The 14940-nt window shown below is 48.2% G+C and overlaps 1 protein-coding gene across 3 annotated transcripts in view; it reads right to left on the bottom strand.

Annotated features, from left to right (window-relative positions):
• Positions 1-2090: 2090 nt before the first annotated feature.
• The window catches only part of PUS1 (pseudouridine synthase 1), a 54408-nt gene continuing 41558 nt past the window's right edge, over positions 2091-14940 (bottom strand). For all 3 annotated transcript variants that reach the window (XM_030217528.1, XM_030217527.1, XM_030217529.1), the window contains one exon: positions 2091-9218. In XM_030217528.1, coding sequence (XP_030073388.1) covers positions 9171-9218 — 48 coding nt within the window. In that variant the 3' untranslated portion in view covers positions 2091-9170. The remainder of the gene's footprint in view (positions 9219-14940) is intronic.

Raw genomic sequence — 14940 nt, 5'->3', positions numbered from 1 at the left:
CCCTCAACAGAGATCACCTTTTTCTTGATAACTGCCATTACCAGAGCATCCGCCTTAGGAACCCAAAAGAACTCCAGATCCGCCAGGGGGAACTGATAGAGGCGAGCCATGGCCCAACTAATTCGTAAAGGAGAATCCGGAGCTAGCTACTACGCCTCCACCAGCTCCCTCATGATAGGGAAAGGTCTGGGGCAGACGACGGATCTCCTTTAACAGCATATCCCCTTCCTTTGTCAACAGAGGAAGGTCCTCAGACAGCTTCAGAGCCTAGAAGACCTCAGACAACAAGGTCGATAATTCCTGGCGCCTAAAAATGTGCAACACAGGGCTCCCCACTGTCCGCCTCCAACTCCAGCGGAGGCTCCGACCTGAGGAAAAGAACGCCCTCCAGGTCATTCATCATGGCCATACGAGGCATCTTGGCCCCAAGGGTCCCTACCGAAGTTCCCTCCAGGCCGTCCTATGACAGAGGGGCTGGCAGCCCCCATGAAGCACCCTGCAAGAGCCCTCGTTTCAGGCAATAAGCCTGATGTAACAGAAAGACGAATTCAAGGTAAAAATGAGGAAAGACTGAGGAGGCATCATGCCTAGAGAGCACTGGCTGCTCCAACCAACATGGCGAATGTCCCTGCCAAAACCGCATCAGGTGCACTGTGCGCAAGAGGAACAGGCTCCCCAGAAAAAAACCTCCTTACTCTGGCAGGGTGTCTTAATTGCACCCCCTGCCAGCAGCAATTATTATTATTATTATTACATTTGTACCCCGCGCTTTCCCACATAATGCAGGCTCAATGAAGCTTACATAGTAATTTGAAATTCAAAGTTAATAGAATTTTAATAAAACAGTAGAAAACAATGTAAAGTTGGGCTTAGTAGTGTATGATAAGTTGAGCTAGATAATATATGACTAGTTCCGGCTCTGCACTGCGCTCCAGCTCTGCCTCCTCGCACATCTGATAGAAGCCGCTGTGCACAGAGACCATGCGATGCGTGGAACAGGTCACACAATGGCGTGCCTTTTCCAACTGCGCCGCCATGGAGAGAGAAGAGAGAAAAGAGCCGCCCTCACGGTGTCCAGCCACCAGCTTCCTACCGCTAACACACTCCCCTGCCGCCACACAATGTCTGCAGCTGTAACTGTTATCGTGCCCCTGTCTATGTAAGAAATGCCGGTGCCTTCAGACTATTCTAGCCTTTTTTTTTTTTTTTTTACGTGCTCTGTTCCCCCATTGCTACTGCCTTAAAGAACTTCTTCCGGGCAAGCAGGGGAGAAGGCAGAGCTCACTGCACACAAGAAGGGCAGGGGGGAGGGACCCGGAGCGTACACCCCCAAAGGTGCATAGGCCGAAGCCCAAGACCAAACGCAGTTACTCTCTCCTGAAGACTAAGTAATTATTTTTTTAAAGTAAAATCATAAATAGCCCAGAACCCCAAAGGAGACGCAGACAACAAGGCTCCCACAGGGCCAAAACTAGCGTATCCACAAATGCAGAGCAGGATTGCACAGAAGCACCTATCTCTGCTGGGAGACTGAGAAATACTAAGCGGGTCAGGATTACACAGTCCCTCATACAGGTGCACTACTCAATAGTTCTCAGTCTCCCTCTGCTGGTAGGAGTGCATTATACCCGCTCGTCGGGAATGGTCTCTTTACAATGTATCACACCAAACTTTTTTTTCAGACTCATGGCTATGCCACAGGCATTGACAATGCTGCATCCAAAATGATGAAATCATTCTTCCAAGATTGTGTCACTGCCAAAGTGCCAGTATTTGATTATAACAGAGTGTAACTTGCATGGAGTGGCAGGTGCGACTCTGGCCACCTTGTAGAGCAGACTAGATGGACAATGCAGGTCTTTATCTGCTGTCATATACTATGCATGTTGCTATTGTAAGACAGTCTAAGTTTCCTGTTCCACATCATATCTGCCTTTAAATCTTTGCTTTTGAACGTAACAAAATAACCACAAAAAAGAATCAGAAAATAGGTTGACACTTCAGTGTCAGTCCAAGGGACGTAAGAGAAGGAACATATTTTCAAAACATTATTATTTCAGAAACTATAAAAATCACTAATTAAATAGCAGTGGGAGTTGCAGTAACAGTATATTTTTGATCACATAAAACATTATCCATGATAATCAAGTATCAGCTAGGGAACAGACCAGGAGTCAGTCTGGAATTTGGAAGACAGAAGGTTACAATGGCTTGTAGCATGATTACAAAACCCGTTTATTAAGAGAGAATCCATTCTGAATCTTTGGATGCCAAGCTACTGTCACTGAACACATAAGGCCCTTACAGACTTGGGGCTAGGAGGGCTACTGTCATAGCCAGCACCCTCTATGTTCATAAACCAATTCTTGACTGATATCTGAATGCAGGTGGCAAAATGCAGCCCATGGAATTTCATTTCTAATAAAGTTCACAGCCAGATAAGTTAAAAACGTTTTGCTGATGCTGTGTCACCTACCAGCATACATATGCTTTAAAGTCAGATGGGAGTTAAAAAAAAAAAAAAAAAAATTCAGGGCTGGACAGCACTGATCTCTTCGCTCATCCACTACAAGAGAAACCAGAAGAAAGGCAGAACCACCTTCCAGGACTTCCCTGTAGAAAGGATAACACCATCTTCCATCCTGATAATAGCAGGGGTGACATCACTGCTCACATATTAGCATTTAGCAACTAAGTAAAAAAAAAAAAATTATGAAATAAGAATAAGGCTACTTCTTTATTAACAAAACTAAAGTCATAACAAATAGAGCCTGCATTGAAGGGACCGACCCAATTGCTATTTGTTTATAACTCCCTCCCTCCCCCACATTAAAGTCACTGCATGTGCTATGCACAACAATGCAGACTCTAGATTTGATTCCCAGGTCACGTCTTCCATTCCATGGGTAGTCATGGCCTGGGATACTGCAGAAGAAGGATTCAAAGATCCTGGTGATTGATTGGTGGGGAGGGGAAGAGAGAGAGACCTTGGGTAGTCAATGCCTGGGATACTGCAGAAGCAGGATTCAAAGATCCTGGTGATTGACTGGGGGGGAAGAGGAGGGAGAGAGAGAGAGACTCAGCCATTACCCTACCACAACACATAGTGACCAGTCTTAGGGTTCACTTGAGCCAGGATCTAGATAAACCTGTAATTTATGGCTCTCTCCAAGGCCTGTCACTTCAATGGCTGGACCGAGTTGGTATAAGGAAAAATTATGTCTTACCTGATAATTTTCTTTTCTTTTAGCTGCAGCACATGAATCTATGAACTGATGGGTTGTGTGGAGATAGAGATAACTAACTTAAGTGAGTGATACTGGACGACCAGCCTCTCCATAGGCTAGTATATGTCTCATCACAAAGCAGAACCCGCACTAAACCGGAAAACCTTCCTCACCAACGAAAAGAAAACCACAACAGTCTGAACAGAACAAATGATTTATAACAAATTGACTCTCAAAGTCCTTGCTTGATTCTGAAGTCCGTGCTCATTTCTGCATGTGCATGTTGGTTATCTAGGCAGAAAGGAACAACACACACACAGTAAAGAAAGAATCGCAATGGTAAGCCAGGGAGGGATCCTGGATTCATCTGCTGCGGCTAAAGGAAAGAAAATTATCAGGTAAGACATATTTTTTCTTTCCTTAGCACAGGCAGCAGATGAATCCATGAACTGGTGGGATGTAACAAAGCAGTCCCTAGCTAGGGAGGGAACCCGGTGCCCCCAGAGCCAACACCACCACTTCAAAAGAAGCCTCAGATCTGGCAGCCACATCTACTCTATAATGCCTCACAAAAGTGTGCAATGAGGCCCAAGTAACCGCCCGACAGATCTCATCCAGAGATAGAACTGAGGTCTCCGCCCACAAAGCCGATTGCACCCTAGTAGAATGGGCTCGCAATGCCTCCGGTGCTACCCGACCTAACAACAGGTATTGCAGAAGAAATCATTTCCTTAATCCATCTAGCGATAGTAGGTTTAGAAGCCGCATCACCGCGGTGAGGACCCAAAAGAAGCATAAACAGATGGTCTGTCCATCAAAAGTCATTAGTCTTCCGCAAGCAGCGGAGGACTCAAAGCACATCCAAAAAACTAAGCTTCTGGAAATCCGAGGGATAATCCTCCTCCTGAAAGGAAGGAAGAAAAAGAGGCTGATTAAGATGAAAAGCCGAGATGACCTTCGGCAAAAAGGAGAGCACAGTCAACAAGGTCACCCCCGCTTCCAAAAACCGCAAGAAAGGATCACAACACGAGAGAGTTTGAATTTCAGAGACCCTAAGAGCTGACGCCACAGCCACCAAAAATACCACCTTCAAGGTGAAGTCTTTATCTAAAGCCTTACATAAAGCCTCAAAAGGCAGATCTTGCAACACCCTGCAAACTAAATTAAGGTTTCAGGACAGATAGAACCGATGCAAAGGTGGGCACAGATGAAGCACCCCGCGCAAGAACCAAACTACGTCCGGATGAGCAGCCAGGGAAGTACCCAACACTTGACCCTGAAAACAAGCTAGGGCTGCAACCTGGACTCGAAGTGAATTATAGGCTAACCTTTTCTGTAATCCGTCATGCAAAAAGGCCCTGTAATCCATCCTGCAAAAAGGCCAAATGTTGAGCCACCGACGCCTGAAAAGGAGACCAAGCATGGGCCTCACACCTCGCAACATGGGCATACACTATCGAGGTAGACAGCCTGCGAGCATGCAACAAGATAGTTATCACTACTTTTGAATAGCCCTTTTTCCTCAAACACACCCACTCAAGAGCCAGGCCATAAGATCAAAGCAGAAGGGATCCTCTATCTGAACCGGCCCCTGATGAAGGAGGCCAGGAAGACCCAGAAGCTGAAAAGGTGGTTCCACAAGAACCTGCACTGTCCGCATACCAAGGGCACCAGGGCCAATCCAGAGCCACCAGAATGACCTGATCTGGGCACTGCCCGATGCAGAGCAGAACCTGCCCGATCAAGGGCCACGGGGAAAATTATACAGAAGAGTGTCCTCTGGCCAAGGCTGAAGAAGGGCATCTAGTCCTGTGGACCCAGGCTCTTTTCTTCTGTTGATGAAGACGGGCACTTTGGCATTCGCCTGAGTTGCTATGAGGTCCATCGACAGTGTGCCCCATTTCTGACAAATCAACTAGAACGTCTCCACAGACAGTTCCCATTCTACTGGTTACAGGGTTCGACGGCTGAGAAAATCCGCCTGCACATTGCTCTGTCCCACAATGTGTGCCGCCGACAGGCATAGAAGGTAAGTTTCCGCCCACCGGAGGAGGCGACCCACCTCAGCTGCCAGAGCTGGGCTCTGAGTGTCGCCCTGACGATTGATATAACTTACCGCCATTGTGTTGTCTGAAAACACACGAACCTCCTTGCCTGATAACAAGGTCTGAAACACCTGCAGGGCATTAATGACTGCCTGAAGTTCCAAGAGATTTAGCTGCCAAGCTGCTTCCATTGCCAAATTTCCTGCACACAATAGCAAAGACAATGAGCTCCAAGAGAGCATGTATACGACTACGCACTGTGGAGCCACCAGAAACATGCCCTTCTGCAAGTGGAGACAGTGAAGCCACCAGGTCATACTGCACCACGCCCGAGGAAGCCATGGCAGCCGTTGTCGACAGAATGAGACTGGTGACAAATCTGCAGAGAAGCGAGGACTGAAGAGGCCACATGTGAGCCCTGGACCACGGAACTACCTCCAGGGTCACTGCCATGGATCCCAAGAGATGAACGCAGTCTCAGGCCCAGGGACTCAACAATTGCAGAAGATTGGAAATCTGAGAACAGTGCTTGAACATCCACTCCTATGGCAGGAAGACACGTCCCACAGCCGTATCGAAGTGAGCCCCCAGGTAGTCCAACTGTTGAGAGGGGACTAGATGACTCTTGGGGAGTTTGATAACCCAACCCAAAGACTGCAAAAGGCCAATGACCCAATCGGTGGCCTTGCAAATCTCCTGTACCGAGTCCGCTGGAATCAACCAGTCGTCCAGGCAGGGATGGACTCTGATCCCTTCCTTCCGCAGGAACACTGCTACTACCACCATGACCTTGGAGAATGTCCGCGAAGTGGTAGAGAGGCCAAAGGGCAGATCCCAAAACTGGAAATGACGGCCCAGAATGGCAAAACGCAGAAAACGTTGATGTGGAGGCCAAATGGGGATATGAAGATACGCCTCCTTGAGATCCAACACCATGAGGAACTCTCCCGGTTGAATTGCCGCCACGACAGACCGCAATATTTCCATGTGAATATGCTGGACTCTCAAGAACTGCTTTACTTTGCGGATATCAAGGATAGGCCAAAAGGAGCCCCCTTTGTGAGGCGCCAGAAACTAAATGGAATACAGTCCTGTCTGTGCCTTGAGAGGCGGGAAGGAACCACTGTCCCAGGATCTAACAGAGAGTGGCCTCAAATGCCACCTTTTGTAGGCGAAAGCTCATCGGGACAAATGCATCGCCTACAGGCAAAGTGAACTTGCTTTTAACTCTCTCTAATAATATCCAAGACCCATTGGTCTGATGTAATTTTGGCCCACTCTTCGTAGAAGAGAGTCAACCAACCCCCAATCCTGTTTACTGAGGAGTGGCCTTGGCGTTCCATCATTGAGCAGGGTGACCTGTAGTTCCTGGACGTGAAGAGGAGACCGCAGACCACTTATCTCTTCGAAAGGAAGGATGCTGCTGGAAACGGCCCCGCTGAAAGTTAGTCGCAGGACAACTGGGTCGATAACGTCGAACCTCTATTAGGCGAGGTCACGTAGATCCAGTCTGCAAAGCTGATCTAGACCTTTCCTCTGAGAGACGTTGACCTTTGGAGTCACCCAAATCCTCTCCAAAAAGAAGGCTTGCCTCGAAAAGGCAAAAGAGTGAGCTGTTGCTAAGAGGCCAAGTCCGCCACCCAATGGTGTAACCACTACAACCAGTGGGAAGAAATGCCAGCATCATCTGTTTTGCTGAAGTCCAGACCAGGTCGTAGAGGGAGTCAGCTAGATAAGCTAAGCCTGACTCCATGCAGGAGGCAATAGACTCCAAACACGAACCTTTGTCAGGGGCTTGCTCCTGAGCCTTGTGCAGCCAAATAAGGCATGCCCTGGCCGCATAAGAACTACAAAATCGAGGCTTGGAGAGCCAATGTGGACACCTCAAAGGTATGCTTCAGAGAGGCTTCCAGGCGATGGTCCTGCATGTCCTTGAAAGCCACACCTCCTTCCACCGGCAGAGTAGTCTTCTTGGTAACCATCGCCAAGGCATCCACAGAAGGGAGAACTTGTCCGCTTGATCAGAAACCACCGGATAAAGGCGAGACATTGCCCTGGACAACTTGAGGGAGCCCTCAGCATCCGACCACTGAGCTGACATCAGCTCTTGAATGGCCTTGTGAACAGGGAACACCTTAGAAGGCTTCCGTGTGCTGACCATTTTAAGACTGACTGAGCAAGCAGCCTGCGCCTCAAGATCAACTATATTGAAAGCCGCCAAGGCCTTAGAAATAAGCGACGGAAGCTCATCCTTATGGAAAACTCGGACAGCAGTAGGATCATCGGAAGACTCCTGAACTAATTCATCCTCCTCCAACTCTTCTACCCTTGAGGTGAGGAGGAAATCCCCCCAAAACACAGCTATGGAAGGCAAAGGGGAACCACTCCTTCTGAGAGAGAGGTAAGCCTCCTCCTCTTCGTAGTGTGGTCCTCAGGAGCCGAGCTCTCTACCTGTTCCAAACCTGCCAACGGTGAGGCTGAGGAACAGCTCTCAAGCATAAAGACCTGGTGTAGCAGAAGGACAAACTCCAGGGAGAATGGCTCCCCGGAGCTCCCAGCCCCCAAGAAGGTCCCCTGAGCCACTGCCAAAGGAGAGGATGAGGTCCCCGTACAGCTATGGGAAATCTCTGCTGCTGCTCGCCAGGGCTCTGAAACCGCCAACAGCTGACTGGTTGGAGCCGCGTTAGGAGCCGAAGACAAAATTGCGCGCGCTCATGCCATCAGTGCAGGAAACGACTGTCTCCACGGTGGGAACGTTATCACTCAGCAAGTGCTTAGAACAGCCCTGCTATCTTATCACAGTGGGAATACCGTTTTGACACCTCAATTGCCATGCTGACGCCCACACCGCTGTAAGGAGGAATTAAACACTCACCCGGACACGGCGGCGCAAGCAGCACACTGAACTTCCAAGGCCAAAACCGCTGACCAGACAGAACGCAGGAAGAACGCCTGCATCCTCTCTTTTTTTTTTGTTTTTAATCAGCTGCACAGAGGAGCTGTTCCTCTTTGCTCTGTAGCTTTTTTTTTTTTTTTGGATGGTGGGGAAGGTTACAGCTATCAGCCCAACCTGGGAGGCAAAGAGGACATGGGGTGAGGCAGGGACCCTAAAGGGGTATGCCTCCAAGGATGGTACCAATGACCAGTTACCCCCAGACTCAATTGGCTACAAGATAACCCAGGAGAAGTCCCAAAGGAGAAGTCCCAAAGAAGAAGAATCCAGGAGCTGGTAAGAGGACATCCACCAACTGCTGTAGACAGAGATATACTTGCCTATGGAAGGGCTGGTCGTTCAGTGTCACTCACTTAAGTTAGTTCTCTCTGGCTCTACCTGCTGGTAGATGGACACAACCCACCAGTTCATGGATTCATCTGCTGCGGCTAAAGGAAAAGAAAATTATCAGGTAAGACATAATTTTTCCTTACACCAACTCGGTCCAGGCCTTGGAGGGAACCATAAATTACAGGATTCATCTGCTGCCTGCACTAAGGAAGGGGCATTTATAAACAAAAATAGGGTACAAGTAAATGAAGGCTCATGGTGCTAGATCCCAGCCCTGGCTTTGACTTGGGCTGGAAGTTAAGAGGAAGCTGCAGAAACTGCCAACCCAAAAGGTAACAAAAAAATCCGAAAACAGAGGGCTATGCTCATTCCTCTAGCCCATGGCTTTCAGGAACACAGGCAGTGAAGCCCATGATGTCCTACTATGCTCTGATGCCAGATTAAAGTCTTGAGCTTTCCTCTCAGGGTGATTTTGTAGGCGTCATCCACAGCTGCAGCATCTCCCAGAGTACATTTCCTGCCAGTAGATCTTACTCCACAGCACTGCCAAGTAACTCCAAGGTCAGAGTCCTTTCTAGATTAAAGGACAGCGGCATAGCTCCTAAGAGCACCCGGTCAGTCAGAGTCGCCCCCGTCATCACTGCCTTCAAGAGCCTCATTTTCCTGTATAAGGGAAGCAAACACAACAAAAGAAACCCTCAACAACAATTTGTGATAAAAATAATATGGGAAATCAATAATGTATTTACCGCCCTTGAAACAAATCATAGCAGTGTACAAGATTAAACAACACAATATACTGAGGACCATCACTGCAAAGGTTTTGGCTTACTCAGAGAAAACTCCCAGTGGCCTCTCTCCTCCCTCACAACTACCCATATCGGATCAAGACAAGCTCTGATTTTAGCAGCCGCTCATCTGTAGAAAAATTCAAGTTGAGAAGCCCTACTGCTGATAACAACAACAAAAAAAAGAACAAGTACTTTGGGGCAGAGCATTCTCAGAATAACATAGTACATTATGGCAGGAAAAGACCAGCTGGCCCAATCACTCTTCAATTATCCCTCTTTCAAGTTTATTGATATACCCATTCATCATTACCATAGCTTAGCAGTTTATAATCATCAAATAATCAGGAATAAATGAAATGAAGAATGGAAGAAGAAAAAGTTAAAGGAGTAAAAATAAGTAAAAGTTACAATACATAAAACAATTACAATAAATAAAATGATAGGAAAAAAGCAAAGAAAGAAAAGGAAAAATTATCCCATGGTGAGTTTCAGTCCTCCATTCTATACAAGCCAGCTATTAACTATTTAGCACTGTAAGGATGTAGCCCAGCTGCTGGACAGAGAAGCTTGGTTGCATTTCCAAGTCATATTTTGTTTTGTTTCTCCACCATCCTGTGCAGATCAACCCACTAGATCTCATATTTATGATTCAACGATTTATTGAACAACAAGAACCATACAACTTTTAGTATTAAACATAAATTAACTTTCATACAATGCAAAACCCCACCCCTCCCCTCCCTCCCTCCCAACACTGCTTCCCCCATAGTATCAGCCTAGGAGGACTGAAACCTTAAGACCTCCCTATGACAATAGCTGTGGAATTAAATGGTGGGGTGGAGGAGTGGCCTAGTGGTTAGGGTGGTGGACTCTGGTCCTGGGGAACTCAGGAACTGAGTTTGATTCCCACTTCAGGCACAAGGCAGCTCCTTGTGACTCTGGGCAAGTCACTTAACCCTCCATTGCCCCATGTAAGCCGCATTGAGCTTGCCATGAGTGGGAAAGCACGGGGTACAAATGTAACAAACAAACAAACAAACAAAAAAAACTAGCAAAAGCAAAGTGCAGTAGCTAAAAATTTTAACACCCTAGAATTATAACAATTAGGTATATATCCCACCCTCCACACATAAATCCCCTATCTCCTCACCCCTTCCCACCCCAAAATTATAGTTGAAGGCATTCAAACCAATTTGGTTATCATATCCAACACCAAACACATTATGTAACCCCTCCCACTGTTTAGTAATAAGCTTCCTACCCTATGGGGAAGGCTCCCAAATCATTAAAAAAAAGTTTGGTCCGTTTATTAGTGAGGCAGGCATCTCTCGCTTCCTATTCCAACAGTCTATATGGCTGGGATCTCCATAACTAAAAAGAAGGAAAGTCAGAAGATGCCCAGGTGCTCAGTCCACATTTTCTCCCCGAGAGACAATTTTTGAGTCAAAGTTTCAGTCCTTTTTCCACTACTTGCATTCAATGGGGAATATCCAACACCAAGGCCTCTGGACAAAAATTAATTCTTCATGTATTAATAGTTGGGTTACAGTCTAATCACTTCTTTACAAAAAGCTTGAACAAGTGGACAGCTCCATAAAGAGGAAGCAAGCTATTTGTGGCCTCTGCATATTTTAAGCACCTATCAGTATTTATCCCGTCTGCTTTAAAAAGCTGATTTTGTGTAAAGTAGGCTGTATTCAATACCCGAAAATAGCATTCACTCAAGTCTGCATTATGGATCAGTTGTGGTATCCCCCCGATACTAGCCCCCACACTCCAACTGTCCAGGCCACCCCATCTCTCTCTCGTCTCCATTTTAAGGGCTGAAAATCCTTCGGCTCCCCTATGAGGTATAAAGCTTTATATAACCCCAAAATAGATATCCTATCTTGGGAGACTGATGGGCATTTTCAAAAGGGACGTCCAAGTTGCGATTTGGACGTCCTTGCAAAACGGCGAAATCCAGGGGTGGGGAAACCCGTATTTTCGAAATAAGATGGACGTCCATCTTTTGTTTTGAAAATACCGTCAGGGGCATCCAAATCTTTAATTTGGACATCCCTAGACATGGACATTTCTGACTTTGGCTATTTTCAAAACCAAAGACGTCCATGTCAAAAACGGCCAAATGCAAGCCATTTGGTCGTGGGAGGAGCCAGCATTTCTAGTGCACTGGTCCCCCTGACATGCCAGGACAACAACCGGGCACCCTAGGGGGCACTGCAGTGGACTTCATAAATTGCTCCCAGAAACATAGCTCCCTTACCTTGTGTGCTGAGCCCCCCCAAAATCCACTACCCACAACTGTACACCACTACCATAGCCCTTACGGGTGAAGGGGGGCACCTATATATGGGTACAGTGGGTTTGTGGTGGGTTTTGGAGAGCTCGCTGTTTCCCCCACAAATGTAACAGGTAGGGGGGGTATGGGCCTGGGTCCGCCTGTCTGAAATGCACTGCAGTACCCACTAAAACTGCTCCAGAGACCTGCATGCGCTGTCATGGACCTGAGTATGACATCTGAGGCTGGCACGACATATATTGAAGGATATTTTTTGAGGGTGGGAGGGGGTTAGTGACCACTGGGGAAGTAACGGGAGGTCATCCCCGATTCTCTCCGGTGGTCATCTGGTCATTTCGGGCACCTTTTTGTGCCTTAGTCGTAAAAAAAAAAAAAAACAGGTCCAGGTGAAAACGTCCAAGTGTTCGTCAGGGACGTCCTTGGGTTTTTTTTTGATTATGGGTCAAGGATGTCCAAGTGTTAGGTACGCTCAAGTCCCGCCTTCGCTACGCCTCTGACATGCCCCTTTGAACTTTGGCCATCCTTGTGACGGAGTGCAGTTGGAGACGTCCTAAATCGGGTTTCGATTATACCGATTTGGATGTCCATCTTCCGATTTATGTCGAAAGATGGACGTCCTTCTCTTTCAAAAATGAGCCCCTGTGTCAAAGAAAGCCTGCAATTTCATCTTCACTGGAATCTGCACACTTTATTTATCCAACGATTGTATACAATGTTTCACCTGACAAAATGCAAATTGATCTCCCCACTGAGTAGGAAAAAAGCAATGAAGAGTTAAATATGTGATCAGAATTCCCTCCCCATCAATCAAGTGTTCTAATAAAGACACCCTGTGCGCTTTCCAGCACAGAAAATCCTTATTCTCCATCCCAGAGGAAAACTCATTACCTCTCAAGAACTAATTAACATACTCCACACCTCTCTTAAGGTAAAATTATGTATCATACCTGATAATTTTCTTTCCATTAATCATAGCTGATCAATCCATAGACTGGTGGTGGGTTGTGTCCATCTACCAGCAGTGGAGATAGAGAGCAATCCTTTTGCCTCCCTATATGTGGTCATGTGCTGCCGGAAACTCCTCAGTATGTCGATATCCAAGCTCCATCCGCAGGACTCAGCACTTAGAGAATTACACCCACAAAGGGACACTCTGCCCAGCTCACCACCGCCGAAACGGGGGAGGGGAATTAACCCAGCTCATCCCCACACAAGTGGGGGAGGGGAATCCATCCAGCTCATCCCCGCGGAGCGGGGGAGGGACACCACACCCGCCGATGCGGGGGGGATCTGGCTTATCCTGCAACCGCAACCGCGGGAGGAGCTGACTGACCCTATCACCGCCGAAGCGGAAGGGGTACAAAGCTGCCCTACTGCCGCACGAAGCGGGAGGGAGCGCCGGCAGAATTTAAGTCTCAATCCAGCCCCGTAAAACGGAGGGGAGAGGAATGCAGCAGCTCACTGTAACACAAATTCGTCTCAACTCTTGAAGAATCCATTGAAAAACTTGAACACGAAGTCCTCCTGAACAGGAACTGAAGACTAAACTTGAACCTGAAATGCAACCAGAATATAAACAATACAGATATCTGGGAGGGGCTATGGATTGATCAGCTATGATTAATGGAAAGAAAATTATCAGGTATGATACATAATTTTACCTTCCATATCATCGTGCTGATCAATCCATAGACTGGTGGGATGTACCGAAGCAGTACTCACCCAGGGCGGGACATAGAAATCCCTGACCGCAACACTGAAGCTCCAAACCGGGCCTCCGCCCGAGCAGCCACAGTCAAGCGGTAATGCCTGGAGAAGGTATGGGCCGATGCCCAAGTTGCCGCCTTGCAAATCTCTTCCAAGGAGACGGACCCGGCCTCTGCCATCGAGGCCGCCTGAGCTCTAGTGGAGTGAGCCTTCAGCTGGATAGGCGGCACCTTCCCCGCGGCCACATAAGCCGCTGCAATGGCTTCCTTGACCCATCTTGCCACTGTAGGCTTAGCAGCCTGCAGACCCTTACGAGGACCTGCAAACAGGACAAACAGATGATCCGACTTCCGGAAATCATTGGTCACTTCCAAGTATCTGATGATGACTCGTCTCACATCCAGATATTTGAGAGCAGAGTATTCCTCTGGGTAGTCCTCCCTACGAAAGGAAGGGAGACAGAGCTGCTGATTCACATGGAAGCGAGAAACAACCTTGGGCAGGAAGGAAGGCACTGTGCGAATAGTCACTCCTGCCTCAGTGAACTGCAGAAAGGGCTCTCGACATGAGAGTGCCTGGAGCTCGGAAACTCTTCTGGTTGAAGTGATAGCCACCAAAAAGACTGCTTTCAATGTCAGGTCTTTCAGAGATGCCCTTGACAAGGGTTCAAAAGGCGGCTTCTGCAAGGCTCTTAGCACCAGGTTGAGATTCCACGCAGGCACCACTGAGTGCAGAGGAGGGAGCAGGTGATTAACTCCCTTGAGAAAGCGCACCACATCTGGCTGCGAAGCCAGGGAAGCACCCTTCAGGCGGCCCCTGAAGCAAGCCAGAGCCGCTACCTGGACTTTAAGGGAACTGAGCGACAGGCCTTTCTCCAGACCTTCTTGCAGGAACGCCAACACTGAAGAAATTGGAGCAGTGAAGGGAGAAAGTGAGCCTGCTTCACACCATGCTGCAAAGGTACGCCAAACCCTGGCGTAAGCAGTAGAAGTAGAGCGCTTCCTCGCTCTTAGCATAGTGGCGATGACCTTGTCTGAGAAGCCCTTCTTTCTCAGACGCTGCCGCTCAATAGCCAGGCCGAAAGACCAAAGGGGGAGGGATCCTCCATCACCACGGGACCCTGATGCAACAGGCCCTGCTCCACTGGCAGCCGCAGAGGATCGTCCACTGAGAGCCTGATCAAGTCCGCATACCAGGGACGTCTGGGCCAGTCCGGACCCACCAGGATTATCCGGCCCGGATGCTTTGCCACCCGGTCTAGCACCCTGCCCAACATGGGCCAGGGCGGGAACACATAGAGAAGCTCCTGTGTCGGCCACTGTTGGAGAAGAGCATCTACTCCCAGGGATCGAGGGTCCCGTCCTCTGCTGAAAAAGCGCGGCACTTGGCAATTGGCCGATGACGCCATCAGATCTAGGCTCGGCTGGCCCCAGCGCTTCGTGATGTCCAAGAACGCCTGAGCAGATAGCTGCCACTCTCCGGGATCCAAGGTATGGCGACTGAGAAAGTCCGCCTTGACATTCATGACTCCGGCAATGTGGGCCGCTGACAGCTGTTCCAGGTTCGCTTCCGCCCACTGGCATAG

This window comes from Microcaecilia unicolor, chromosome 11 (assembly GCF_901765095.1).
Source record: "Microcaecilia unicolor chromosome 11, aMicUni1.1, whole genome shotgun sequence".
Classification (NCBI taxonomy): domain Eukaryota; kingdom Metazoa; phylum Chordata; class Amphibia; order Gymnophiona; family Siphonopidae; genus Microcaecilia; species Microcaecilia unicolor.
Note: the sequence above shows the minus strand (reverse complement) of the source record. Positions and strands in the feature narration are given on the sequence as shown.